Raw genomic sequence first — 25,769 nt, 5'->3', positions numbered from 1 at the left:
CTTTTTGGGCTGGAACTTAGACCACTGACTCTTGGTTCTCAGGCTTTCAGAATTATATTGGAACTACGTCATTGGCTTTCCTGGGTCTCTAGCTTACTGACTGCAGATCTTGGGACTTCTCAGCCTCCATAACTGCACGAGTCAATTCCTTATAATAAATTTCTTTCCCTATATATGTATATATGCTGTTGGTTCTATTTCTCTGGAGAACCCTAACAGATACACGTAATAATCTCTACGTCTCTGCTCCACTTGGTATTCACTTCTGCCCATCTTTTAAGCAGGACAGAAACTAAAGGTGTAATCAATAATATCACACTGTACTTCTCACACACAGACAGCAAGATCCACACTATGCATTCTCCCTAGTACTTATTGATCAGTTTAGACATATTAATCCCTATTCAGCTCAAGGCTTAGGCAAGAAGATAAGGTAATTGCACTTAGAATAAGAAACCTTATTTTAAATTTTCCAAGTTTAAAAATTGAGGTGACAACTAGTCACTTGCACAGCATGTATATTTAGTTCATGCAATCAATCAAATAATTTTTTTTTAAGAGAAAGAGCTTTTTAAAACCTGATCTTGCCCAAGATTAAAGATGCTGATATTTAACAACTGAAAATGCAAAGGTTATCTTTTACTCATCAAAAGCATTGTGAAGTAATAATTTCTTTCTTTTTTTTTTTTTTTGAGACGGAGTTTCGCTCTTGTTACCCAGGCTGGAGTGCAATGGCGCAATCTCGGCTCACCGCAACCTCTGCCTCCTGGGTTCAGGCAATTCTCCTGCCTCAGCCTCCTATGTAGCTAGGATTACAGGCATGCGCCACCACGACCAGCTAGTTTTTGTATTTTTAGTAGAGATGGGGTTTCACCATGTTGACCAGGATGGTCTCGATCTCTCGACCTCGTGATCTACCCGCCTTGGCCTCCCAAAGTGCTGGGATTACAGGCTTGAGCCACCGCGCCCGGCAGTAATAATTTCAATAATTGTTATATCATTGGTATTTTCCTATGATGTATAATAACTCTGTCTCTAGGATTGTAGATGTGGTATTGTTGCCCATGAGATCAGAACAGAAAGCTTTGGTCAGTTCTATATGTTACTGAATGTTAAGATTCCCATTGATTTTAGTCAAATGTGATACTGGAGCTTCTAGAGCCCCTTTCATGTTGTCCCTTCAGTGCAACTGGTTTTCACCCAATCCTGAGAAAATGTGTGAACAACCATCTAATAACAAAGCAAGAACTTTAAGCTAACTTGGGTCTACTCAGTTTGTTAATCCTTCTCAAACCACTTTGCTATCTATATTGCAGCCAGGAAGACACTGAAATGTGTTCTGACAAGATCATGTCGTTTGCAGCAACATGGGTGGAGCTTGAGGGCATTATCCTAAGTGAACTAACATAGGAACAGAAAACCGGACACTACATGTTCTCACTTACAAGTGGAAGCTAAACACTAAGCATACAAGGACACAAAGGAGGAAGCAATAGACATCAGGGCTTACTGAGGATGGAGGGAAGGAGGAGGCTGAGGGTCAAAAAACTACCTATTGCATACTGTGCTTATTTCCTGGCTCATGAAATAATATGTACATCCAACCCTTGCAACATGCAATTTATCTGTACAATCAAACTGCACGTGTAACCATAAAAAAGGTGTTCTAGATTTAATACTTTTGTCATCTCAGGATAGTGATAGTGACAAAAAGCCATGTTAGAAGAGAAGTAAGGAATTGAGAGCTTTATAGCCTCACGTTTTTTTCCTCATTATCTTTGTAATCTGCTACTGGTTATTCTTGCTCTTATCAAAAATTCTGAGCAGGAAAGAATGGGAAGACTTGGAGAGCCACTTGTATCTTGCTCTTTCCTCCTGAAGAAGCCATACAGTTTGGAAAATCTAGAAGTTCAAGTAAACCCATATGTTTGGATCAATGAATTAATTCATTTGTTAAATATTTATTGAGTATTTACCATGTGCTAGGCATTATTGATGTAGGTACTGGGGATACTAATCATCAACAAAAACAGACATGGCCCCTGCCATCATGAAGCACACAATGTAGAGAATGAGACTGATGGGTTTTTCAGGCCAATAATCATATAAAATGCATCAGCAATATATGCTGTGAAAAAGATCTTATAATAGGGGCACATGATCTAGTTAGGAAGATCAGGGAAAGCCTTCCAAAGGAAGTAATGATCATACTCTTAGATGAAGAATGAGTAGAATTTAATTAGGTAACTGGGGAGGAAAGAATAGAACAAGCAGAGGAAGTACCATTTGCGAAAGTCTGCAGCAGGAGGGAACATGACAAATACAAGAGACTGAAATAGAATAAGTGTAACTGGAGCAGAGAGGATGGAAAGTTGCATGCTGGGACAGGACAAAGTAAAATCAGGTGAGAGACAGACCAAGCAGGGCCTTAGAGGGCATGTCAAGAAGTTTTGTGTTTTTGAGCTATGGGGCTTGACCCCCACTTCTGGTTAGTTGAAAGGTTTCCACTTCCACATTTCAGAAGAGTATAAGAAATACTAGGAATGGGGCCAGGTGCTGTGGCTTATGCCTGTAATCCCAGCACTTTGGGAGGTCAAGGTGGGCAGATTATGATGTGAGGAGATTGAGACCATCCTAGCTAACACAGTGAAACCCTGTCTTTACTAAAAATACAAAAAATTAGCTGGGCGTGGTGGTGCATGCCTGTAGTTCCAGCTGCTCGGGAACCTGAGGCCGGAGAATTGCTTGAACCCAGGGGGTAGAGGTTGCAGTGAGCCGAGATCGGGCCACTGCACTCCATCCTTGGTGACAGAGCAAGACTCTGTTGAGAAAGAAAGAAAAAAGAAAGAAAAAGAAAAAGAAACAAAGAAAGAAAGAAAGACAGACCAGGAATGAGTATGAATTAAGAAGACTTTATGTGCCAAAAAATTATGGCTTCAACTTCACTCCTTTGGAAATCTATTAATTTCCATGGGTTATTACAAAAAATAAACATATTAAAATTAATGCTAGTAAGGGCGATTAGTTTAGAAGGCTAGGAGTGTATTGATGTGAGGGAGGTAAAAGTTCTCTTTGGGAATTCAAATCTTTTGAAGTCTAATATTAGGAGAGCTGACACTATTATAAGCAAATGAATTAACCTTTCAGTGTCTTGGGTTGCTTATCTGTTGAATGAAGATAATAACGATCCACTAACAGGACTGTAAATCATTCTGTAAACAACAATAGTTATAATATAAATAATGACTTTTCCTGTTGTTAGATTCTAGTCCTTACCTCAGAATTTAAATGTCTCTCTGCCAAAATAATATGTCAAGTTTTATTTTTGTCAAGTAACATTGTGTTTATGTGCACATGTGTGTATATCTGTGTGTATGTGTGTGGTAGAATGAGCTTGTGTTTATTATTTTCATATAGGCAAATTTGTGCTTATTGAAAAAGCATTCTTTCTTTCTGATGTCAATTGTTTATTCAGCAATTTCCTGGGTCCTAGATAATCATGATGACTCCTACTGACAGCAGATAGTTTAACACAGTAGAGGCACTGCTGAGAGAGAAGGTGGGGTGGGGTGGAGTGGGGTGGGATGGACGAATAGGTACTTTTAACTTCTTTATAAGTGACAACTCTTTTTGTCTATTAAATAAGAATGTGCTTTTATGGTTTCATAAACATATTGCAGTTATATCAACTAGAGTTAAGCCATTCAAACTGAATCAGCAGGTACATAGTACTATGCGAAGAAGTGGCAAAATGAAGGACCTCTTTGGGATTTGTTGCAGATTTAATATTCACATTTAAATTGTCATCTTATTTGTGGCATTTCCAATAATTTTATGAGAAGTATTTATAAAGGTGTGTTTCTTCAGCGGCATAAAGATATTCCAGTTCTGTAATTATTCCTGGTTAGCATGCCACACTTTCTTTAGTAGATAAAAGGAAGTCATAATCAATCTTTGGAAACAATAAAATATTTACAGAATTGGAATAGCTATTTCTTTGTGAACTTAAAAAATTTTCATCATTTCTTTTTAAAATTCATGCTTAGTAAATACATAGGCTGTTTCCATGATGATACAGTGATTCATACACATAATGTTATGTGTATGAATAGCAATGTTTTTGTTGTTGTGATTTGGCCTATAGCCAAATGGCTGCCTAGAGATACTGGTTAATGGCCATGCCTGGCCAGTGAGGTACGATGAAGTGGACACAACCAACCTTTTGGTTATGATACAGTTCTCTTATATTATGTGAATATTGATTTTTTTTCTGCCTTTATATACAACTAAAGGGGAGAATGGATATTTGAGCTTCTTAAGGCAGGCTGAGCAATATCTCTAACATGTGTTATGTGTTTTACTAAATGTTCACCTGTTTGGACCTTCTTTCTCAGGGTCCACTTCCTTCTCCTCCGGCATTGTTCTGGTTGGTTCTGCTGCATTTTTAGGGTCAGGGTTTGTTGTCAGATTTCCAGAGGAATTTTTCTTGGAGAGTTTGTCTGTGAAAACAAATTCACATAGATAGAAGAATGTATGCCACTCTTGACCCAGTTATATTTGACAACCTGAGCTACAAAGATGCTGCTTGTTTTTTAGAATAGTTTTCTCATGAACACCTCCCCTGGGACTTCTGCTAAACAAAGCAGGACTTTATGCAGGAAGAATTAACCTGCAGCCCACCTTCAGGCCAATGAAAAAAATATGGTCATATGCTATTTAATGACAGAGATATATTCTGAAAAATGCATTGTTGGGTGACTTAGTCATCGTACAAACATCATAAAGTATACGTATATTATACGAATCCTGATATTATAGCCTACCGCACACCCAGGCTATGCAGTATATCTTCAAATCTTCTGCAGTCTAATATTAGGAGAGCTGACCCTATTGCTATAGGCAAATGAATTAACTTTTCAGTATCTTGGTTGCTTATCTGTTGAGTGAAGATAATGATGATCCACTAATAGGACTGAAAATCAGTCTGTAAACAACAACAGGCTCCTATGCTACAAACCTGTGCAGTATGTTACTGTACAAAATGCCTTAAGCAATTCTAACACAATGGTCAGTCGGTCAGTCTGTGTATGTAAACATAAGGGAAAAGGTACGGTTTGAAATATGTTGTTATAATCTCACGAGACTACCCTCTTTTATGCAGTCTGTTATTGACGGAGACATCTTTATGCAGCACATGACTGTAATTGAAGTTGGTGTATTATACAATGAAGAGTTCACAAGATATATTTCTTTCTGATATTGGCAAAGCTGAGAATAAGAATTCATCATTCAGAAGGCATGTTTTGCTAAAGTATTCATAATTTTGGGCTGAAGTTGATACATCATAAAATTCAGAAAAGTATAGGGAAAATGATGTGATTGACATTATTTTAGCACACGCATTCTCCATTTCTATGAAAGCAAATTTTTGTTCTTGGCTTGCCCATCTTTAAGTTGTGAAATTTTTTTCTGAAGAAACAACACAAACTAACATGTACTAGCTTTATTTACAGTACAGAAATTAATTTTTTCCTTTCAAGCCTATGAATACAATTTCCAATTAATATAGGTTAAATTGTAATTTACCCAGAGAATAATCAACTTACCTGTAAATATTTGGATTATAGAGAAAATTTTAGAGAAAGTAAATTACTTAATATTAAAAGAAAACATAGAAGCAGAAAAGAAATAAGAACAAATACAATTTACTGGTTATTCATTATCCAGTTTCCAACTTATTTTTAATTGTATGCCTTGTGCTTAGAATATTAAAATGGAGGCCCAAATCATCACTCTTATTTTCTTGTTATACATTATAAAGATTTAAGCAAACCCAGTATTGAAAATTTGGATTTACTGAAGTGATAAATCAGGGGATGATCGCTTTACACAAGTTTTCACTGTAACAGTCCTTTAATATGAACATTTCTAAGATCCATCTAAAAATCTTTCAAGGTATTAAGCTTTTCAGGAACAAGTTTCAGGAATAAAGGAAATCGTAAAATTGAATTACTACTTAAAGTTTTTAAAAGTTTAAGACTAAGAAAGCTTAAATTCTCCAATTTCCTAAGACGCTTTTCTTCATTGTGCATCTCCTGTCTACTTTTATTTTGGAATTGTAGTATTTTTGGCTAGACAATAGAAAACACAGTACTGGCTATGTTTTTGTTACGTTTCAATGAAAAAGAAAAACACAATTCCTCAATTTACTTGGGATACAAAGGTCTAAATATAATCACATCCTTGAAATCTGTGTGTAAAGATTATGTTTAGGTAAAATATTGAAAAGTTGTAGGATAGGGACCCTTCTGTACAGGCACATGTGGTACACTAATGAGTTTATCAGTATCCAACAGATTTCAGAATAAAAAAATACCGCTTTCAATATGTCATTTTGTACTAACAAGCTTTTGATGAAAATAGGAGAGTAGGATCTGTTTGTGTTATTTGTTTGAATCAAGTCATATTTTTCCATTTTTCTTTACCCAATCAAAACAAAAATCATATAGATCAGATCTCTGACAAATTGCCATTTTGTTTTGCTGTCTGTGAAAGTGGAAGCCTAATCCTTTTTCATATACACAAATACTTGGACAATTACTATATGATATTTAGAAGCAGAATTCTTAATTGCTGGCCATGGATGTTTATTGCATTTTTGGCTTGAAATCCTTAAAGCCATATATTATATATACCTTTTATTACATAGAGAGGATCCAGAGTTATCATGGGCTTCCCAAAGGAGTCTGGACCAAGAAAAATGTTATGAATCATTGTATTCTCACGTGTTTTTAGGAGCACTTAGCCTAAAAGAAAATTAAGATTGATAAAGAACATGAAATATGACTAACAATCAGAAAAAAAATCGTGAATGTAAAACAGGTAGAATCTGAATACCATTTCTTAAAGGCTTTTATTGGTTATGGTGGATTTTTTTTTTTTTTTTTTTTTTTTTTTTTAGACATGGTTTCACTCTGTCACCCAGGCTAGAATGTGGAGTGCAGTGGCATGATCATGGCTCATTGCAGCCTTGACCTGCTGGGCTAAAGTGATCCTCTTACTTCATGGGTCACTGGAACTACAGGTGTGAGCCACCACACCTGGTTAATTTTTGTATTTTTTGTAGAAATGGAGTTTTGCCATGTTGCACAGGCTGGTCTTGAACTCCTGAGCTCAAGCAATCTGCCTGCCCCAGCTTCCCAAAGTGCTAGGATTATCGGTGTGAGCCACTATGCCTGGTAGGCCATTTCTTATAAAGCCACATGGATGTAAGATGCATCATATACCTCTTCTCTCATTCAAGCTACAGCATATGTATTGCATTTTCAGTATTAAATTTTCTGCTAGGACCAATGGAATGACCAACTATTCTGCAATAGTTCTTTTTGTCCATTCCTAATAAGAATTTTTGTTTAACATCGTAACATTTGTATTAATTTAATTCTAGGTAGATCTTAGCAACTTACCAGATCTCTATATATTACCAAGCCTTTCTAAAATAACACTGCCTCTGTTTTGACAAGCCTGGAATATTTATACATTAATTTCAGCCTAATTTGATTTGTGGATAAGCATTTAATTACCAAATAAATCCTCATTAATAGCTTATTGATGAAGATAAGAAACCAGTTATGTCCAATTCTTGGATTCAAAGCAGAACAACAACTTAAAAAAAAAAACAACCCATGAAGACTTAAAACAAAAGAATGCCTGTCAACTATAGTTCAGTGTGGGTGTCTTTTTATCCATGCAGCATGTTATTTGTTTGTGGAAACAGATGGTCAGAGTGTTTGCATCATCCTCATCATGAAAGAGAAATCTAAAATACAAGGCAAATCTTGCTCTGGCATCTGGGTAAAGTGTTGTCAACTGCACATTGTGCTTCTTCCCAGCTTCACACATGGACAGCAGGATTCCCGATTTCATAGCTGCCCAAATGAATAGTGTAAGTCTTTCTGCCAATGGGGCTCTTTGCACAATGTATAGAGATTGCCAGATCTCATCAGTACACTTGGTCAAATTCTACTCTGGAATGTGTGCCTGTGGCAGATAGTGAAATCTGGAATCAAAGTGTTCTGACATAGTTGCTTTTATCAAATGTGCAAAAATAGGTACTATTGAGTTTGCTCTCCACACACCCAGCTGATTCCATCTTGAGCCTGGCAGCGTCTGACACTGGTCCTGTGTAATATACTTCCAATCTCCTTGGTCCCTTGTAGCAGCACAACATGCTATAGCAGCACACATGAGCAGGTGTGAAACATCTGCTTCTCCTTTCAGGTGAGGAAATAAGTGATGTGGAAATCCATTAACCTTCCACATTTTATCAGTGACATTACATAAAGGCTGGAAAGGAGGGATTCAAAGAAAGAACCTAATATGAGAATAAGGTTGTAAATTAAAAAGGCACTCAATTGGCTTGTTTTGAATAAATATAAAAAAAAGCACAAGACTTGACAACGCCTTCACTGGTTGAAATCTTTGGTGTGTGGGATGACACTACTTTGGTCAAATTTCTAATTCTTAGGACATCAAATACATGTGGGTTCTGTCTCAAAAATAAATCTTATTTTATTAGGAGCCACTGGTACCTGAGTAGATGTTACATGCATTAATAAAGACTAAGTCTGAGTACTTTGATTAGATGCATAAATAGTACTATTATTTTCATCTAAATGAATATTTGGAGTTAAGGAATAACAGTTTTAAGAAGCGTATGCTTAATGATTATTCTCCAGGGCCTAAGATTGTATTTTTCACTCAGCTTGTGGTTAATTTCAGAGTTGCTGGATTATCCAGTGTACTTAGAATAATTTTAACTACAATACTTTAATCACACTTGAAATTTTATTATATCTTTGTAGATTGTCATGCAACATGGAGGAAGTTGACAGGCATTACAGCAATGCACATAAAATGGAATCTGAATGTTTTAAAATGACATTCATAAGAACAGAAAAATACTTTATATTAAGAAGCATTCATGTACTTTCTAAAAATTCCAGAGAAGTACTCAGAATGGATGAGAGTTCTAGAAACCATCTCATATAAGAAATGCTTTGAGGAACTTAGGCTCTTTTGGTAAAGGATTTAAGATTAGCTGGTGACCTAATAGCTATTTCAAATTCATGAAAAGGCTGTTACATAGAAAAGAAAATAGATTTATTCCATTAGTCTAGAAAGCAGAAGAATGACTTATCAATGAATTAACAAAACAGACGTGCAATACCCTCAAACATTCTAGCAACTTGTCTAAACACAAAATGCATTGCTTTGTGATTGCCAAAGGCCCTGGTGGCTGGTGGTACTCAGGAGCCTCCAGCCAATCTAAGCCTGTGCTAAGGGAGCCTGTGCTGAGGTAGGATAGAATTTTTGCATGGAGTCAAAGCTTAGGTGTCTTCTAGACAGCCTTAAAGTGCTCTAAAGTCCTGAAGTAATATTTGCATTTAGGAAGATTTTTGACTTAGGATACATCATGACAAGTAAAGAAATGTGCAAATCACCAAACGAAAAAGAACATGGATTCATCTAAGGTAGCTTGGTTACTGTGTCAGGATGGAGGAATCTGGTCCTCTCTCAATGTCATGCTAGGTTTCAGGGACTTTTTAAAAACGGAGATCTATTCATCTTGAAAACACATTTTTAATATAGGTATTAAGGAATGTGGTGGGTCACCAGTGCTGGATACCAAACAGAGACCTGTAGTCCCTACACAACTCATTCTCTAGGTGACTCTGGATAAGTCGCTTTTCCGTAACAGTTTCCTCATCCAAAAAGTGAAAAATACTTTTGTCCTGGGAATTTCTGTGAGGATTAGATAAAGACTCCATTTGAGAAAAATGCAAACACAAAGTGTTTCATGAGCCAGACTGGAGTAAATTGCTTAGCAAAAAAAAGAAAGAAAAGGTACATTAACTCTTTCAGGTCTACATAGCACTGACGTATGTGGGGCATGATGCAATGCCTTTCATTTACTTAACAGAGCCCAGGAACCAGAAAACTGTAATGTAATTTTCCATAAGTCAGCTATATTCTTTGGCAGAAAGAAGCCTAAAAGCACAGCGTTTAATTGAATTATGCAAATATATTTAAATCATGCAAATTACAACAAAAAAGGCATTTTAAAGGAAAAAAAATCCATCCTATACACATTGGTTAGGGTCTCTTAAGTTTTTAGCTTATGAAACATGTAATGACAGTAATTTTATCAGTCAGAATCTGTTCTCTATTCAGTATTTAAAACAGGGTATGCTTTCTATGCCAAACTTCGCTCTTTTCAGTGAAGGAGCTTTGTGCTGTATTACATGCAGGAATGGTTACCGATCATGCACATGCTGGGCACCTAATCTCAAGAGGGTGGCCTGTCCACTGCTGGCTGGCAACCCCAATGGTGGCCTGAAGGGCTCTGTTCAATGGGGGAGAAATGGTTGTTATCCAAGTCAGTCAGACTACTCCCTTTGGAATTTGGACTGGAAAATGAGTAAATGGAAATGAGAGCGGTCCAGAGTACATACACAGAGAAAACACAGCAGTCATGAGAAATGAAGGCCTATTCATGGTGAGGGAGAGGGAGAGAAAGTAATTAGCTCCTAGGCTGCCTCAGTCTGAAAGCCTCCCCCGAATGGCTTTTCAGCTCCAGTTATCCATGTTTTCTTACAGTGAGCCCCTGCCACTTACGGAGTCCTGATTCTGTCTCTGTCCCTTGCCAAACCAGCATACTTAAGAATTCTCTTCATCATTTCAAACTAGAAAGCGTGTAATATTTATCTTTTCTCTAGGCTAAATTTTCAGAAATGTCATGCCAACTTTATTCATTTCTCAGTTCTTTTGTTTGTCATCATATCAGGTATCACTTTTTAAGGATACTTATGATTTTTTTTTGCCACATAAGACTATTTCTACTTGGATGATAGAAATAAATATGTTGAATCTTTTTTTAATTTTAATTTTTATTTTAGATTCAGGGGATGCATGTGTAGGTTTGTTACATGAGTATACTGTATGATGCTGAGGTTTGGGATATGAATGATCCTGCCACACAGATAGTGAGCAGAGTACTCAACAGTTAATTTTTCTTTTTTTGTTATTATTTTATTTTTTTATATCCCCTCTAAGGTGAAACAATTAGTTTTTCAATTATTTCCCCCTCCCTCCTCCCTCTAGTAGCCTGCAGAGTCAATTGTTCCTATCTTTACATCAATGAGTACCCAGTGTTTAGCTCCCACTTATAAGTAAGAACATGTAGTGTTTGGCTTTCTGTTTTTGCACCAATCTGCTTAGAATAATGGCTTGCATCTGCATCCATGTTGCTGCAAATGAAATGATTTCATTCTTTTGCATGGCTGTGTGGTATTCCATGGTATATATATGTGCCTCCTTTTCTTTATCCAATCCACTGTTGATGGGCACTCAGGTTGATTTCATGTATTTGCTATTGTGAATAGCACAGCAATGAACATACAAGAGTACATGTGTCTTTTGGGTAGAACAATTTGTTTTCTTTGGGATATATACCCAGTGATGGGATTGCTGGTACAGAATGGTAGTTCTGTTTTAAATTCTTTGAGAAATCTGCTTGAGTAGTTTCGATTAAAAGTTGTATATATTTTTTAGGAGGATGTCTCTATTCCCACCTTATCCTTTGGCTGATAAATAGGACTGAAAGTTACAGGGAGTGGACTATAGAACTAAAATTAGCCATAGCAGTACTTCTTATGCATGCCAGTTGAACTGGTCGGTCTTACACAGAGAAGTCTTTACTGCTTTTTGTAAAGCAAATTTCAGTAGATGGCCTAGTTGTTTTTCTATTTCACATAGAACACATTAAATTGTATATGCTAATTGTTACTGCCAAGGACTGAAGAGTGATTTCCTATTTAAACACTCATTACCTTTTCTGAAAAACTGGGCTTTATTTTATATTTTTATTTATGGTTTAAGAGACAGGTTTCTTTCAGTCAGCCACACTGCAATGCAGTAGCATGGCTGTAGCTCACTGCAGCCACAAACTCCTGGGCTCAAGTAATCCTCCCTTGTCATTCTCATAAGTAGTTGGAGCTACAGGCACATGCTGCCATGCCCAGCTGATAAATAAAAACTTGGAGGAATAGAGGTCAGGTCTCACTATGTTGCCCAGGTTGGTCTCAAGAAATTCTCCTGCCTTGGGCTCCCAAAGCACTGGGATTATAGGCATGAGCCACCGGGCCTGGCCAGCTTTATTATTTTTTTTAGAGCAGTAGCTCCAGAGCAGTTTTTAGCTTTAGATTGCTGCGCAAAATGAGAGTTGGCTGAGATGTAGGCTGGGCCAGTTTGGAAAGATGATAGAAACCTGGGCAAGGCTGGGGGCACCTCTGTAGATCTGGCATTGTGCTAGACTTGGAACTTAGGGGTCTTGGCTGTGGAAAGCTATTTGGCAAGCAGTTCCAGGGAGGTCACCCTACTTGTAGTCTGTTTACAAAACAAAGACTGGGATGGAGATTATGAGTAAAGAGGAATGTAAAAGTAAGAGGATCACTAAAAGCATTGACAGATTCAGAATTTTGCCCAGGGATTTCATTGTTCATAAATACAGACAACATCACATCTCTACCATATGGGTGGTTAGAGGTTGCAAAATGGTCTTGTGGACTGAATTTGATAAGAAATCAGTTATTTTGTTCCCAGTGATTTAAGAAAGAGAATAAATATTTAAACACTAAAGAAGTCAACATTTAAAAATTGAGATCTTTCAAATTAACATTTGTGTTTCTGGTTTCTCTTGACAATTGTAACACCTGGCAGCATTTGACCCGTATGCCCATGTGACAGTTATTGGCGGAGCTGAGTAGCCTCTGACCTCTTCAGACAGGGCATGAATGAATGCTCCTCATTTATGCTATCTGGCTTCTATCAGGGTTGGGATTTACCAACCTCCATGCTAAGTGCTTTACATATATTAACTAATTAAATTCTCACTCACAACCCAACACTGATAGCAGTATTGTCCTTATTTTATACATGAGCAAAATGACACACAAAGATGTTAAATGCCTCAACTAAAGAGTTAGAAAGTAGCAGAGTTATGATTTGAATTTGGAGGTGTCAAATTCTCAAATGCTCTTTTTTTGATATAGTATACTGTCTTTACTATGAATTTACATGATTGTTGGCAAACTCAATTTCATTTTTTAAATGGTTGCATTTTATATTTTAATTTGGAGTTATCTTAAAACTATATGTATTATAGTTTTCCATTGCTGCTGTAATCAGTTCCCATAAACGTAATGGCTTAAAGCAACACAGCCCATTGTCTTGTAGTTCTGAAAGTCAGAAGTCTAAGACATGTTTGAAGGGCTGTGTTCTCCTGGAAGCTTCAGAAGAGAATCCTTTCCTTGTTTTTTCCAGCTTCTAGAGGTCGCAGCACTCCTTGGGTCCTGGTGCCTTCCCCCACCTCCAGAAAACATCAATCTACCTCTGCTTTCATTGTCCCATCTCCTGCCCCTGACTCCCCTGCTTCACCCTTATAAGAACCCCTGGATTCCATTGGGGTTACCTGAATAATCTGTGATAATCTTCCAATTTCAAGATCCTTAATAACATTAGCAACTTTCTTCCATGTAAGGTACCAAATTCTTAGATTTTACAGATTATGGTGTAGACATCTTTGGATAGCCATTAATCAGCTTACCACACTGTACTAGCAATGGGCACTCAACTTTGATCCACTTCTACACAAATAACGTCACTTGAAAGCACTGTAAAGCACTAGGTAAACTGCTTACATTTCCTCTACTGGTACGAAGACATTTATTTAAAGAAGCATTTAATGTAATATAAGTGAAGTAAATGCCTAAGAAAGATGATTATAATCAAAAGAGGACCTTAGTAAGTTATCTTTATTTGAATCCAAAATATGTTGTGTTCTTCATTTCCATGGTAGATATAAATTAAACCATGCTCTGAAGAAGATAAGAGTTCTATAATCAGAAATCAACATCTGCAGATTTTATGACATTGCACCTGCGTGTTTTGAAGTGAACACAAAAATATCAAGCACATATCAGAGGCTATCTTTAAACACTAATAATTTTGCTTTTTCAAGACAAAATATCTTAAATATAACTGTTATTCCTGTTAAAGTCTTTAGAGACCTGCTAAGTCTGCAGATTTAAATGAAACTACTTTTTACTTCTACTCAAATAGCTCCTCTGTTAAATGAAACTTCCACAAAAGAGTTTTTATTACCAGCTATGAAAAATTTAAGCTTACAAATACACTTTGGAAAAAGTACAACAAAGATAAGAATAAACTTGTCTTTTCAAAGTTGTGATCCTTGGTTTTATGTAAAGTTGTATTTTTCTGTAAAGTTCTATTTTTCTGTGCAAAGAACTGTAGATTTAAGCCATTACTATTACAAAGTAACTCAGAAAAACAGAATTGTAACTTGAATTATCAGAATGTTTCTCTCTTCCTCAGTACCTCCATGTGTTAATCACATCTTGGTGTATGCATTAAATATTGTTGTATAATCTTCAAAAGAGTCTTCACCTTTTAAACAAATTTGAAGATTGAGTAATGGTCTTCAATTACAGATAAAAAAAAAGCAAGACCACATTTTTTACAATATCCTATTGGTATATGATTTTTACTATTTGTGGAGATTTATGTATATGAATTTGGATCAGATAGAGTTTTAGGATTATTAAGTACTTTCCTCTTTCAGTGAAACATTATCCTAAATATTTTAAATCAGATAACCTAGCAGTTGAACAGTCTAGCTTTAGTCATCTGTTATGAAGTATTATTATATTGCTTTCATTTTGAAAAATGTGTTGTAGAACATTTATTTATTTCCCCAGTTTCTCCTCGGGTAAGTCAATGCTGATTGTGTTTTTGGAAGATACTGTTTTCCTATCTTTGCGGTTGAGATAAAAATACAGAAGAAAGATAGTGGCAAAAACACCTGGTCTATGTAAGAGCAAGTATTCTCTACATTCTAACCTGTACAGTGAAAACACAGACATGTTTTTCAAAATAAGAAAATAAAGTCAAGAAAAGTAAAGTGAATTTTCTCCCCTTTTAAAAAATTATTTGTAAGTAGATAGAAGGCTATAAAAAGTATAAATATGAATTAATTTAGGAAAAATCAATATCTTTATAATATTATCCTCCCAAATGAGCACATATTTCCCTCCAATTATTTAAGTTTATTCTACATATCTCTGTACAATTCAGTTATTTTCTTCATATAGATCCTTTCCTTTTCTTTTGAATAGAAATACTAAGTATGAGAGTGAAGTCATTTGTTGAGTGGTCCTTTTTTTTTTTAAAGAAGTTTTCTTTATTACACAACAGGTTTAATGTGGCATTCCCAAATTAAAGTAAGATAGTACTGAAATTTGGTATTATTTAAAAATTGAAAATTTCAAAAAACCTTTTATTTCAGGTTCATGAGTACATGTGCAGGTTTATTTTATAGGCAAATTTTGTGTCATGGGGGGTTGGCATACAGATTATTTCATCATCCAGGTAATAGGCATGATACCCTATTGGTAGTTTTCCTGTCCTCACCCTCCTCTCATCCTCCACCATCAACTAGACCCTGGTGTCTATTGTTCCCATCTTTATGTCCATGTGTACTCAATGTTTAGCTCCCACAAGTGAAAACATACAGTATTTGCTTTTCTGTCCCTGTGTTAGTTTACTTATGATAATGGCTTCAGTACTTTTATTGTGGGGGTATTCCTTGACAGGAATTTGTTTACTTGAAACATTTCTGTGATTTGTTTTTAAATTTATAATCTTGCTTGTAATTTTTGTGTATTTCTTGTTTTTCTTCCTTAAAGATGGAACATTTGGGCTCGTAAAAGCTCAATTGTGCCTCAGTTTCAATATTTGTTTTAGTTCAAATAGAAAGTCATTAACAATCATCATACACAGGCTTTGTCTAATGATTGAAAAGTAAAACATTTGTGTTAGTTTTATGGCAACAATTTTATTTTTATTGTTTAACCAAACATTCTGTTCTAGTGATTTACCTATCATTTTTATATTTTTTTGGTTGGGGGGTAGTGTTTGTACTGGGGAGATGTAGGAGAGAAGATGTAAAAATCGGGGCTGATAATAGATCACATTAAGTTCTACAAAGTCAGGTAGAGGAATTTAGATTTTGTCATTCAGGCAATATGCAAGCACGTAAGCTTCTTGAGCAAAGGTTGAGATCAAAGTGGTGGTTAATGGAAAATAATCTGCTAACAGTGTTTGGGCTGGATAACGAGGGGAGAGATGGATAAAATCGACTTCTAAACAAAAGCAACCACTTAGCATGGGAGTAGTGCAGACGTGAGCTACTAATAAGGGCTTGAGCCAGGATGGTATTGCTGAGCCTGGAAGGAAAGGAAATGGGTGTCAGGGTCCTTATGAAAGGAGATTTGGTGACCAATTTTCTTTACAGGACATTCTATATAAAAGAATAAAACCCGAGTGATATTTTGAGCTGGGGAGACTGAAAGAATGATAGTACCAGGGATAGAAGTAAATGAGGAGAGGAGTCCGGGCACGGTGGCTCACGCCTATAATCCCAGCACTTTGGGAGGCCAAGGCGGGTGAATCATGAGGTCAAGAGATTGAGACTATCCTGGTCAACATGGTGAAACCCCGTCTCTACTAAAAATACAAAAAAATTAGCTGGGCATGGTGGCACGTGCTTGTAGTCCCAGCTACTCAGGAGACTGAGGCAGGAGAATTGCTTGAACCCAGGAGGTGGAGGTTGTGGTGAGCCAAGATTGTGCCATTGCCTGGGTAACAAGAGTGAAACTCCATCTCAAAAAAATCAAATCAAATCAAATCAGGAGAGGGAGTGTATTTGTAGGGGAAGATAAGGAATTTAGTTTTAGACATGCTTTCTCTGTGATGCAGCACAATATACAGGCATGTACATCTAGTAGTGATTTGAAAAATATTGCTGACAGTCTTAAAAAAGAAATTGACCTGATATGGATTTAGAAGCATCCCTGTAGAAACAAGTGTGGTAGCCTTGGGAGTAGATGAGCCTTCTAATGGAGAGAGTTTAGCAAGAAGGAGCAGAGGTGTGAGTGCTAAACCTTTAAATGTGTTAAATCCACATTCATTTTAGTGTCTTTATATTGTTGTCAATGTCTGGAATCACATTGTTCACAATGTGCTTACTTATCTGTGATGGGTTTCATTTTCTTTAGACTACAAGCTTCATGTGACCCCAGACTCAGTCCATATTGCTCACTGCAACTCCAGCCCGTAGAACAGTGCCTGGCACATGGCAGCTAATGAAAAAACATCTACTGAATGGACAAATGAGTTACTGAATGAGGATATATAGTTTTTGAGACTATTCAGATCTTCAAATAACCTCAGTGTGACCCTAGATAATTTTCCTAGTCAAGGACAAATGTTTCATTGGCCAACGCATTTCAGAGAAATATGTATTTCACTTTTTAGGCTTTTTTTGGAGATTGCATTCTGACCTTGTATGTTGGTGTGTGGCTCTTCAGACGTGTCTGGAGTCGACTTGGTTTTGAGAGATTTCTCTTCACTTTTGTTTTCTTCCTTTGAAGAAAAAAAATAGAGATTGTATGTGATTAATTTCCATAAAAATGAAGTTGAAAGTAAAAGGTAACACCATTTGCCACTCAATTGTCAATCGGATCATTAAAATGGACTGTTCATGAGGCACTAAAAGTGATTCTTGCACTTAAAATGGGCATGCTTGGCCTACTATTGAATAATAAACCTCAGCCTCCACAGCTTGTTAGTCGCCGGATCCCTCTGGTTTTTTCAGTGTGGACTCTGTGTTTCTCTTGCTCACATCCCTTCAGTTCTGCTCTTTACTTCCCATAGGCCTATCATTGGTCTAGGTCTTTAGTGGCAGAACTTAAAATAGTGGAAAGAAGGCAATTTGGTCCCATTCACACATAGCCCTCTTTCTTCTCTCCATGATTTCATCTGCTTCTACTTCATTATTTGTCTAATCGTCTAAGCTTTGCTTTGAAATGTCGTTATGTCCCACTACACATGGCCAGTGTATGCCTCAAGATATTCCTACAGGGGCAGAGTGAAACAAAATATGAGGTTAGAATATAGAAAGATTGACTCCCAAGCTATGGACAGTCTAGAAGGGGAAACAAACACACAAAAATATTTAGTGCAAAAAAATGTAGGTGATGAGACAGTGTCTGTAGAGGATAAGGATGGGGCATAAGCACGAAGTGGTCAATTCTACTGGAGTAGAAGGGAAAGGAAGGAAACTATTACACAGAAAGTGACTCTTGATTTTATGAAGATAAGATTTTTGTTTTCCACATGGAGAAGACTTAGAAAACATTCCAGGCAGATGTTGCAGGTTAAGCAAAAGCCAAAGGCATGACCCCACATAGGTGGGGAGAAACTACAGTAGGAGCAGCTGGATGGGACAAAGGGTGAGTAGATGAGGCTTGAGACTGGGCAGGGACCAGAAGGACACTGAGAGTCTTGTGTGCCTGCTATGGAGTTTTGACATTATTTTTAAGCCCTGTATGTCATAGAAGCATTTAAAACTAAAAAATAAATTAACTGGCTGATTTCACTTAAGCCTCACAATAACCATATATGTTAGGCAAGACAGCTATTATTATTAATATTATTGTTATTGAATATGAAATTGATTGAGTATCTAGTTTATATGAACCTAGCTAAAAAAGTATAAATCCAGGACTATTTATAAACAGTGAAAAAGCCTCCTGACTTCAATCAAGTCTTTTTGCATTGTTATGATGACAATGTTATTCATAAACATTTCTGTTATGGTCTTTATGTGCATACATATGTAGATTTATGTGAACAGTATCTTATTCTGGGGTAAGAGAGAGAGTTTGGATTAAATCGACTTGCAGTTCTTGAATTATTTTTCACGGATAGGTGGGAATTACCCGTGACATTTTGGTTTGTAAATGAGCTCTTTAAATGACTCCTTAAAAAGCGCAATATACATTGATATATTTATTCCTAGATATTTTCTATAAGACTCTAATCATTTATTCATAGTTCAGAGGCTTATTGTTTAAATGCCATTTAAAAGATCAAATTCTGTGAAAGAAAATAGGGTTTTAACTTTCCATCATTTTTAACATTTGGCATATTTGAAATTGGAGATAAACTCTTTTTTCCTACACTCACATGTTCTTGGAAAAACAGATGCAAATAATTCTTCAAATATGAGTTTTAAGATATAATGTAGCAGTGACCCATGCCTGTAATCCCAATACTTTGTGAGGTTGAGGTGGGCAGAACATCTGAGGTCAAGAGTTTGATACCTGGCCAACGTGGCAAAACCCCGTCTCTACTAAAAATACAAAAACGAGCCAAGTGTGGTTTTATGCACCTGTAATCCCAGCTTCTTGGAAAGCTGAGGCATGAGAATCATTTGAACTTAGGAGGCAGAGGTTGCAGTGCGTCAAGATTACACCACTACAGTCAAGTCTGAGAATGAGATTCTGTCTCAATAATAATAATAATAATAATAATAATAATAATATGATGCCAGTAGACTTCATGGTTAATACTCACCACAAATTAAGGCTGTTAGAATGGCATGGGATATACCTAAGGAATGCTCTACCTGTGCCTAATCTAAGTGCTTCTCCAATATTCCTGTTTTGAAAGGAAAAACAATTCTTTAAGAAGTTTCCGCTCTTTTTTCGCCTTCTCTCTAACATCTTTTTATCCTGTAGGCAAAGTATCTTAAAGGGTTGACCCAACTAATATCTCTCCTGTTTTGAAGCAGTATAGCCTAGTGATTTGGCTCTCAGGTGCTGAAGTCAGATGGGACTTGGTTCCAGTCCAGGCTCTGCCATTTGCTACCGGTATAAGCGGCAAACTATAATAGGACCCGTGACTGTTGTGAGGATCAAATACAGTAGTGCTGGAAAAGGGCTTAGCACCTTGCTTGGCACATGGTAATTGCCGTTAGCTACAGCGTTCTCTAAGAGAATAAAATATTAGCTGTTAGCTGTATTTATGTGCTCTTTGGGAAAATAATCACAGTAGCCAGGAGTTAAGCATGACTGTAGTGACTTTCCCAGAGCAAAATACAGCAAGACTAGCTGAAGGAAAGTACCAGCTCAATATCTGTGACACTGTATGAGCTCTTAAACACATAAATAACTTTTAGTGTGTGATTATTTATTTCGGCATAAGAATTAGAAAGAAGTCAAGGGCACGCTCATGAAGCAATACTAACACAGTCCTCCTCATCTCTGTACTGCAAAGTAATCAACATTAATCAGAAAAGGAAGGAGGGTTTTCCATGGCCAATGTTAAATAACCTCAGTGTCGTCTATCCGCTAGGCTCATTTAAACACGAACCACTGGACCATGCTCCCCTAGTCCCTGAGGAGCACTCCTGCTTGTACTTGACATCTCTCATCCAGCTCTTTCAGATGGAAAAGTAACTATTGCTCTAAAAATCTTCCGTAGCTCTTTTAGATAATTCTAGTGAGTAATTCATGAAAATTATTCTCTAGATAGTTCTAAGTAAATATTGCTCTTGTAATGATGGCTTTGGACCTAAACCTGTCACAGAAACACAAATCATTAATTATAATAATAATGGCCACTTGCAAAGTACCTACCATGTGCTTTATATATTGTCTCTAGTTCTCACGACAAAGCAGAAATTATCATATACATTTTATAGATGATTATACTTGGAACTTGTGAAACGTTTTGTTTAAAGTAAGGTTGTCCCACTTTGGCAGATTTAAAATTTTGTAGTGTATAATTCTAAGTCATGAAGGGCTGTGCTGTACATGATAGGATGTTTAGCAGCATCTGCAGACTTTGCCCTCTAGATGACAGTAACATCCCCACCCTGGAACGGTGACAACTGAAAATGTCCCCACATTTGCCAAATGTCCCTTGAGTGGCAAAATTGCTCTCAACTGGGAGCCAATAGGTTTCCTATTGCTCTAGAGAATCTATTGTTAAAATATGGTTTATTAAGACCAGGACAGTTGATGTTTTTTGTTGAAAATCAAGTAACCAATTTAATATTTGAGAAATGATTTCATTTCGGATGATCGTAGAAGTGAAAATCAGCAATGAGAAGTCTTACTTGGCTTTTCCAAATCTTAATATAATATCTTAAACATTTATTATTCATTTTATAAACAAATATCTACAGAATATGTAAATTAATAAAGATAAACCTGACAGAGTACATGTACCAGATGGTGCTGGGTGAAACTATTAAGCAATCATAGATTATAGCAGTGATTAAATGCTATTACCAGATAAGAAATGATGAAAATCAAAGCTTACTTAGGAATGTGGAGAACATACCTGTCTTGTGGTTTCCTGAGGCTGATTACTTGGCTGAGAGCCTTGTTTATTCTGATGAGAACTTTGTTCATTCTCATTATTCTCTCCTATAGGCTTCACCTTGTTGACTTTTGTCAGCGATTTAAACATCTTCTTTGGGGTGGTTCTGAAAACCCTCTGTATCTATGACTGTGTCTTAAGGTAGAGAAATGTATTTTGTTTTCCTTTTCTTCAGTAGACAAGCCTATTAGTTATTTAATCTGGATTTTGTTCTGGTTAATTCCTTCAGGCAACTCCTTAGCTAGCCAGGGCTTTGGCTTAAAAGCAGCAAATTACCTCTGGTTCGGTGATTTGCACTCTGTTTATGAACTTTAGGGAGTCCAAATGCCCTTGTGAATAATTTAGAAGTAGAGGATAGTTGATTTTAATGGTTCAAATGTGATCACATAACACATTGGTTCATGTATTTTCTTTCCTTCTAATTAATCACCTACCTATCTTTATCTATCTAATTTTAGGTAAAGTAATATGTGAAAATGATTACAAAAATGAAACATCCACGAGGGCTTTGGATACGAAGCAAATCATTCACTGCTCCAAAGTCCCCTTCTCTAGTCCTGCAATGTGAGGTCCCTATTTTTAAGCTGCCTTTTTCTGTTCTTCTGGTGGTTGATTTCCACATAGCTAAACAAACAAACAAAAATCTGTTTATTTGACTTTTCCTCTGTATGTGTGTGTAAAGTTTGACCCCAAATCTGTGTGAGGCATAGGTATAAGACTAAGATTTGTTAAAGATAGATAACTTTTTTTTCCCTCTACCCAGAGCCCAGACAAACTTTGTTGATGTTCTATTCTGTTGCATGAGATTTTTAGTGTACCAAAGGTGTATGTTTTTTTAAACAGGTCTTGTTTTTGTTTTTGTTTTTAGTGCAAGCACTTCTCTTCTGCAGTTTCAAATTAAAACCAAAGCCTTTATGCAGCAAGACACATACCCACACCCAGGACAGCCTAAGTCAACTTATTAAATACTTCTTGCTGTCTGTATTTTTGCAATCTGGAAATTTCCTTGAGATACTAGTTATGTATTTTAAGATATGTTAGATATGTTTATTACAGTTAATACAGAAATGAAATATTATGTATTTATGAAAAAAACATTTTAATTTAGATTTCATATTACCAAAATCATAGTTCCCTTATAGATTTTTAAATAAATTAGAAGTTTTAATTTTAGATTCAACCATTTTATCAAAAATAAATATACCTAATAAGTAACTTCATTGAATACATGATTTGACTTATATGGCTTAGAAACACAAAGCTATTTATTTTTGTTAACAAATGGAAGGGGGTGTTTTGGTTCCATTATTGCTTCAGAAATAATTCTGAAGAGATTATCAAATATGTATAGGAACTTTTCAGATAATCCTGTAATCCTATAATTGATTACATTTGAACTTTGTATGTAAGCATAGACGCCAAGTCAAAAGAAGGGAAGGTGTTAAGAGCCGGCCTTGAATAATTTTTTCTCTTCCTGAGACCTGCAAAGGAAAAAATGACCTCATCAGACTTTGTTATAAATCTCATAGTATTTATCAGTGGAAAGATATCAGGGAGTCCCTATTGATAATTTTTTTTTTTTAATCAGGACATTTCTGGTCTGTCTAGATTGCTTTTTGTAAATAAGCCTGGAATTTGGCAGGCTGGCTGGAGAATGGAGACAGAGGGGCTATGTAAGCTCTGTAAGAGAATGTGGAATGATAATTCCAAACCAAACTGCCTTCCTTTTGTGAGAAATGCTTTTGCAGACAATGCTCAAAATTTACTTATAAATGCAAAACCAGAATGTGCCGACTGCAGGAGAAAATGGTCTGTTTTGGATGCTGGGTCTGACGATTTGGGGTTTTTCCCAAAATGAATGTTTGTTAATTTCTGACGGTGGCTTGCATCCAGTGAATCATTAATAAATTTTAGTGCTAGGTAAGATCTATGATTCTAGGTAGTCTGTTTTGACAATTTAACCCTTTAGGATTATCACAGGTCAGAATAAATGGGATAGAGATATTCTTAAGTAACGCAGGCACCTTTAAAAATGGTTTAAAATACCTCCGACAACCTGATTTTTGACAACACCGTAGCATTAATATGGGCATTAAAGTTCTAAATGAATACTTTCATTTTGTCTCTATCAGAGGTCTCAAAGATTGATAAATAGACAACTAGAAAGAATTCTGGAATGAAGAACATAAATTTTGGATCATTCCTTTTTCACTTTGGTGGCTCTGTGGACTAAAGTAAATCTCTTGCCTTAACCTGGAAATAGCTAGCTTGGGAAAAAATGTTTCTTTTCTTCTGATTTTAAATTCTGTGATTAGTGCTGTTCCACAGAGGAGCTCTCCAATCAGTAAGAAGACAAGGCAAGCCGGGCGCGGTGGCTCAAGCATGTAATCCCAGTACTTTGGGAGGCGGAGGCGGGTGGATCACGAGGTCGAGAGATGGAGACCATCCTGGTCAACATGGTGAAACCCCGTCTCTACTAAAAATACAAAAAATTAGCTGGGCATGGTGGCGTGTGCCTGTAATGCCAGCTACTCAGGAGGCTGAGGCAGGAGAATTGCCTGAACCCAGGAGGCGGAGGTTGCGGTGAGCCGAGATCGCGCCATTGCACTCCAGCCTGGGTAACAAGAGCGAAACTCCGTCTCAAAAAAAAAAAAAAAAAAAAAAAAGAAGACAAGGCAAGAGGGAGAGTTGCTTATTCTGGGTGAAATGGCTTACTGGAATTTTACCAATAACAATTTAATTTCTTTTTGTACCAACTTGCCATATTGCTGAAGTAGTGTATGCCAGTGGGAATAAAAACAATTTTTCTTCAATAGAGCTGTATGTCTAACTGAAGCCCCTCAGCCACTCCTCCTTTTCTGTGGCGTAATGTCTAAACTCCTTACCAGGACATTCTGGGCCTTGTATCATTGACCTTTGCCTAACTCTGGTTTCATATGTAACACCTCCCTCTCTTTCAGCTCTTGCTGTAATCAATAATTTAGAATAGCTTGAGCTTCTCTCCTTTTTCTTATCTCTGCCCATGTCTTTGCTCATGTGTACTGTTCCCTTGCCTGCAATGCTGTTCCACTCTTTGACTATCTAGCTTAAGCTTGGTATTTCCTTCTCCCACCTTTCCTCTCTTCTACCATGGACAGCTATACTTATAATCCTGTCTTTTTTGTTGCAATTGTATCTTGTGCCACACGGAGATGTCTACTTTATCAGTTCTCATTTTACAGCCGTGTCTGGGTCTGTTTCCTCTATTACAGCATAAGCTTCTGCAGGCAGAGACTACACTTTGGCCACCTTCAGAGTTCTGTGCCCAACTCAGTGCCTGGCATATTTTAGGTACTTTATGAATGTTTGTTGAATAAATAACAAGAAGAAGATGGTATAGACCATCTCTTAGTTCTAGATTAACAATAAAGAGTTTCTCTGTGGTAGATGCAGTATGTAAGAAGAAGCTGAAAAAAAGTATCCCTGGAAGAACACAAATGTTAAAGCTTCGTTGTTTTTTATTAGTAGTCATTGCAGGCTGAGGTTTGGATAGGCTAAGAGAAACATGCATAAAATAATGGTATGTTTTACAACAAATGGTGTCTTAGATACCATAGATGGTATACAAATGGCACATAGGAATATAACATATAAAATACAAATCAGATCATAATAAAGCTAAGCTAAAACAAAAAGATTATCATCATTAGCAAACAGTTCCATATTCTTCTTGTGAATAGTAAGTTTATTTTCAGCAGGGCATTAGCATCATATTGAGATTATTTTAATCTTATTGATTTTTAAGTTTTAGGTTAAATTTTAAAATAGGTTTTAGCTTTATAGTCCTATAAAATTAGAAGCAAATGAAGATTATATCTAGTTTCAGGTTTGAACGTATTTAAGTATTATTCTTATGAATTATTCATATCAATGCTGGAGGATCTATAATAAAGTTTTCACTTAATAGAAGTCAGGTTTGGGAAATGCTCTGTTTCTTTGAGGGAATCGTTAATGTTGGAATTTCAGACATTCCCACTGTGGGTAATTTTGAAGGAGGAGGACTTGCTTCTAGCAGTTCTCAAATCACAGTCTCCGCTGCTTTTGGGAGGGTTCATGGGTTGAAGATTTGTTTTTTTTCTGGCAAGTTATTGGGAAAAAATTAAGATTATAAAACCAATTAAGGTTATATTTTCCCCTATGCCTACTAGAAAGAAACATTTAGGCAATTTTCTGGGATCCTTCTGAATTAAGTTCAAGTAGTCTAAATATTATTTCAATAAGGGAAGAGCAACCACTGAGTATAAGGGGAATAGCTGGTTTGCAGTAGATAACCAAAAGCAGTAATTGAAGACGGGAATTCCCAGAAGTCTCCCCCGATCTCAGGTTTGGGGCTGTGTATTTTAGAAGATAATAACCCGGTA

At 36.5% G+C, this 25,769-nt stretch overlaps 1 protein-coding gene across 1 annotated transcript in view; it reads right to left on the bottom strand.

Annotated features, from left to right (window-relative positions):
• The window catches only part of CNGB3 (cyclic nucleotide gated channel subunit beta 3), a 147,871-nt gene extending 126,291 nt beyond the window's left edge, over positions 1-21,580 (bottom strand). Inside the window, exons 1-3 of the mRNA XM_003940502.4 lie at positions 21,331-21,580; positions 17,481-17,562; positions 4,373-4,499 (exon numbers count right to left, since the gene is read on the bottom strand). Of these exons, the coding sequence (XP_003940551.1) occupies positions 4,373-4,499; positions 17,481-17,562; positions 21,331-21,459 (338 nt within the window). The 5' untranslated portion in view covers positions 21,460-21,580. The remainder of the gene's footprint in view (positions 1-4,372; positions 4,500-17,480; positions 17,563-21,330) is intronic.
• Positions 21,581-25,769: the final 4,189 nt, after the last annotated feature.

Source organism: Saimiri boliviensis, chromosome 15, assembly GCF_048565385.1.
Source record: "Saimiri boliviensis isolate mSaiBol1 chromosome 15, mSaiBol1.pri, whole genome shotgun sequence".
NCBI classification, from domain to species: domain Eukaryota; kingdom Metazoa; phylum Chordata; class Mammalia; order Primates; family Cebidae; genus Saimiri; species Saimiri boliviensis.
This window is presented reverse-complemented; position numbering and strand designations above follow the sequence as displayed.